General features: G+C 38.3%; 1 protein-coding gene across 1 annotated transcript; it reads left to right on the top strand.

Moving 5' to 3' along the window:
* The first annotated feature begins 301 nt into the window (after positions 1 to 301).
* LOC144450751 (ran GTPase-activating protein 1-like) lies at positions 302 to 4,519 on the top strand. Its single transcript, XM_078141454.1, has one exon. It carries the CDS (start codon positions 419 to 421, stop codon positions 2,138 to 2,140), a length of 1,722 nt encoding a protein of 573 aa, XP_077997580.1. The 5' UTR covers positions 302 to 418; the 3' UTR covers positions 2,141 to 4,519.
* The last annotated feature ends 210 nt before the right edge of the window (positions 4,520 to 4,729 follow it).

Raw genomic sequence — 4,729 nt, 5'->3', positions numbered from 1 at the left:
CTGTTCCTAGTCCCGGAAGTTAGACGTTGTGTTGTCAAGGAATACGCATTAATTAACAGGGGTGTCGAGCTATATAAGAGAGTATGGAGGAATAAAATAATTTTGTAATTTGCCATATTGTATCATATTTTGCTAAATAATAACATTTTTATTAAATTCTTCATGTTTCATGTGATAAAATTTTCCTTTTCTTTCATGAATACCATAAGACCATTTTTATAATTGCCCTTGTCTGAAAATAGAATAACTCGTTACCCATGATGCACCTCTTTGGGGACGACAGCCAGTTTGTTCGTGTCATCGAAACTCCACACGTTGTAAACCGCCATTTCTGTGAGCCACTGAATTTCAAATTTTCTACTCTGACGGCGTGTACTCCAGTGACTTTTATAAGCCAGTAAACGATAAAGTCTCAAAGATGGCAAGAGGAAGTGAAATCGATGTTGCTGATTTGTTGGCAAAAGCAACGCTAGGCAGCGAAGAAGCTAACGAAGTGTCGTTCGCCGGTAAGGGATTGAAATTTGACAAAGCGGAAGATGCCGATGAGATCGTGAAAGCTATCAACGAATGCGAGGGATTACAAAGTTTACGTTTAGAAGGAAATACTGTCGGTGTCGCCGCAGCTCTACAGATCGCCAAAGCTTTAGAAAGAAAACCAGGGTTTAAAAGAGCGAAATGGAGTGATATGTTCACCGGTAGATTACGATCTGAGATTCCACCCTCGTTGGAAGGCATGTGTGGAGCCATTATCACGTCTGGCGCACATTTAGTCGAACTTGACTTGAGTGATAATGCCTTTGGTCCAGATGGAGTTAGAGCATGTGCGAAGTTACTACAAAGTGAGTCCGGTTACTCCATTCAAGAGCTGAAATTCAACAATAATGGCCTTGGTATAGGAGGTGGTAAGATTTTGTCAGCAGCCCTTTTGGAATGCCACAAAAAGAGTTTGTCAGCAGGAAAGCCGCTGTCCCTGAAAGTGTTCATCGCTGGTAGAAACCGTCTAGAAAATGAAGGAGCTACTGCATTGGCAGCTGCATTTAAAGCAATCGGAACCCTTGAGCGTGTTGAAATGCCACAAAATGGTATAAATCACCCTGGGATATCAGCATTAGCCAACGCATTCGCAGAGAACAGTCAGCTAAAGATATTGAACTTGAATGACAATACGTTTACCGAGAAAGGGGCACAAGCTATGGCCACAGCCTTCCACAAGATGTTCAAGTTAGAGATGATTAATTTTGGTGATTGCTTAGTACGGTCAAAGGGGGCAGAGGCTATTGCAGAGGCATTAAAAGTTGGTGTACCTAAGTTGAAAGAGCTGAATTTATCATATGGTGAAATCAAAATAGAGGCTGCTATGAAACTTGCAGAGAGCATTGAAGGCAAGACCCAGTTAGTGAAATTGGATCTAAATGGTAACTACTTTGGTGATGAGGGCATTGAGTCTCTTAGAGGTGTACTGGAAAGCAACGGTAAAATTGAAAGTCTGGGGTCACTTAGTGATGACGAAGGGGATGAGGATGAAGATGATGATGATGAGGAGGAGGAGGAGGAGGAAGAGGCAGATGAAGAAACAGAAGGAGAAATATCTCAAGATCCAGTTTTGTCTATCCAGGGTACAGCCATCACTCCAAGGAGTCCACAAGCTGAACAAGCAGCTGAATGTTCACTGGATAAATTTTACCAGTTACCAAGTGCAACTACGTTGCGCGAACTAGGTGAGAATCGGGCAAAACGCTTAGCTGATGACCTCGGTAAGATTGATTCTGCTGACAGCGTCATCAAGGCATTCCTACGAGTTTCAAGCGTGATGGACAGCGATAAGGAAAACGATAAAAATATTGTGTACGATTGCGCTGATGCTATTATGTCAAAAGCCCACACCAGTGGAAACGTAGCACCAAGTGATATCGTGAACAGTTTGCTTGTCCATCTAGGACTTCTGAAGAGTGAAGAGAAGATTAAACCTGTACAAGACATCACAGGTCCATTACTGACTCTCGCTCACGTTGTAACCCAGAAGTACTTCCCCAAATCATCAGTTGGATCATTGATTGCCTTCCTGTCAAGAGCCCATCCTAGGCTAGAAAGTAGTCAAAAAGCAAGACATGCATTGCTTCAAGCCTTATATGCAGTTTAAGGACAAATTGAAAGCAAACAATGTAAAATGTAAGAAAACAGAAAAGTAAAACTACTGTATAAAATGTGTGATCAAGCTCGGCAGTTAAAAGTCTGGATTAGAGGCAGTTAAAAGCTCCAAGTCGGATTAGGATTAGGATTAAGATTAAAGTGAGAAAAATTATCTGGCGGAGCTACATGTGTAGCTATAGAAAAAGTTGGTCTTAAACAAATCCTTATGGCTCACTGATAAAATAGCATGTGGGGTTGGTACATGGGCCTTTAAGTATTAAAACCCTATCACATATTTGTTTCACCAACCACAGTGTGTTTACTTTTCCTGTCGGTACATCAACATAAGCAGTTATTAAATTTTTCTGTTTATCGACAGCATTACTACAGGCATTATACAAACTTTTTATTTTGACTGTAAACCTGAAATATTTGTGATTGCAAAATTTTGTTGTTTCTCGGAGAATGAAATTACATTTGTTCTATATTTGAAAGTTGTACTATATATTCAAAGTGTCAGACTTAAAAGATATATTTATGAAAGTTTACATATCGGAAAATATTTTTCTTTGTTTTAAGAATTTCAAATTCAGGTATCAAGAAACTTCAAGGAGATGTAATTCACAAGCATTTCTTGAGTTGCAGCATAGTATATATTTTTTCGTAGATTAGTAGAACAAACCTTTTAAAAAAAAGAACTGTTATAAAAGTGTTCTCCCTAAATGAAGTAACAAGGTTGCCAAGCCCTGTTGTGATTTCTGATCACTTGATAAAGTACAAAATCATGCTCCAGACATGTTCTTTTTATCCAAAAATGTTACATCAAAACAGCAACTAGACCAGGTTCCTTTCACCGTTATTGCCAACTAACAACTTGGTAGTCACTGTTACCCAGACTCCACTGTGGGTTCTGACTTCCACTGCCCAACAATCGCATACGAAGCTTTTCCCCAGAGTGCTGAGACTAGGGTGATGAAAGTCAGAACTCAGTGGAGTCTGGGTAACCAAGACTACAGAAGATGTTACAGGCCTCTGAGCCCACTTGTGAATAGATTTTACGGAGATCATTGTGAATGCAGTATGCTACATGTATATTCTTATCATCCATATTGACACACTGTATTCAAACGAAACGTTGTTAGTTTAGTTTTTAGTGACTTCACTCGCAGTATTAGGTATTCTCCACAGAATTATCTTGTCGGAAAGTTACACAATAGTATGAAATATATGCAAATCCAGAAATGGAAATATTGACACTACTATTTTATATTTCTGGGAGCACCTTCAATATGATATGTAAAATTTATGAATAGAGGAGAATTTTAATCACGTTATTATGATGTGTTAGTGCACCCCTATAAAGTGTACCTTACTGAGTACAATCAGAATAGCCACATGAGGGCATGCTTGATACACAAATATTATGCAAATGTATTCAAGGGCTTGTATGGAATTAAACAATACATGATAATTCAAGATGGTGGTACTGTGTATGCAATGAACTGCTCTCCAAAGAAAAGTTCTCGTGAGAATACAACCATGACTGAAATCTGTATACTTAGTGAAAAATGTTGTGTAAATAGTTGAATGTATAAACGTTTGTATAGATTTAGTTAAAGGGACATAGTTGTGAGAGAGAACAATTTTGTCTAAATTTTGAATACATCCATGAACCTCATTTTGTGTATGTTGAGTTTTGCCTTGAAAGAGTATAAAGGTATCCCTATGGCATTGACAGTTTACATGTACATTTTATCTATGATCCTGTTGGCAGTAGTACTGTTAGGGAGCAGTCAAAAAATACCTTATTGAATCATTAATTTGGTTTGTCTAACTGTTATAGCTATGCCAAAGGTTTCACAGCAATTGGTGGTGAACATGTTTTTGGAAGTACACTAACATGGGTAATTCTTCACATGAAAAAAATATCACACAAAAATCAACAGAACAAGAGCCACAAATCTGTCCACCAATGGCAATATGCTTCTTGAAACAAAGACATTCTGAAATTGTAGTCGGCAAAACATTGTGGGATAGCTGGCTCATTTTGCCGGCTGCCGGCCCTTATCTACATACGGTATACCTGAAATATTATACCATGATGTGCAAGTCAGGTTGTACACATTCAAACAAACAATGCAGGTTTAATTTCCTGCTCACACTGTCACACAACATGTGTTTACATTTTAGTACTGCCATTCTTGACTAAATACCAAAACGTTTATTTACCTTACACAGCCTGGTATAATTAATCTGCAAAATTTGTCTTCGTTCAACCAGGAAATATTCGCGACATGAATGTTTCGTCAGTTCTCATCTCTGATAGTGATATTTTATATGTAATTATTTTGTCATCTGAACTATCACATTCATGTACTGTAATAAAGGGAAGACTGTCTTGCTTCAGTCAGTTATTATCTGATACATCTTGTCTCGACTTTCAAATTATTTTACAACACTGATTTACACTAATAGTAAAAAAACTGATAACCCTGTGCAGGGGATAGGATTAGGAAGCCAACTGGGAGTGTCTACGCGAGGGGCAAAAAATATGGGAATACAGCTTGATTTCCACATTTACCTCTAATTCCGTGTTTCT

The sequence above is a fragment of the Glandiceps talaboti genome, chromosome 20 (genome assembly GCF_964340395.1).
Source record: "Glandiceps talaboti chromosome 20, keGlaTala1.1, whole genome shotgun sequence".
Taxonomy (NCBI): Eukaryota; Metazoa; Hemichordata; class Enteropneusta; family Spengelidae; genus Glandiceps; species Glandiceps talaboti.
This window is presented reverse-complemented; position numbering and strand designations above follow the sequence as displayed.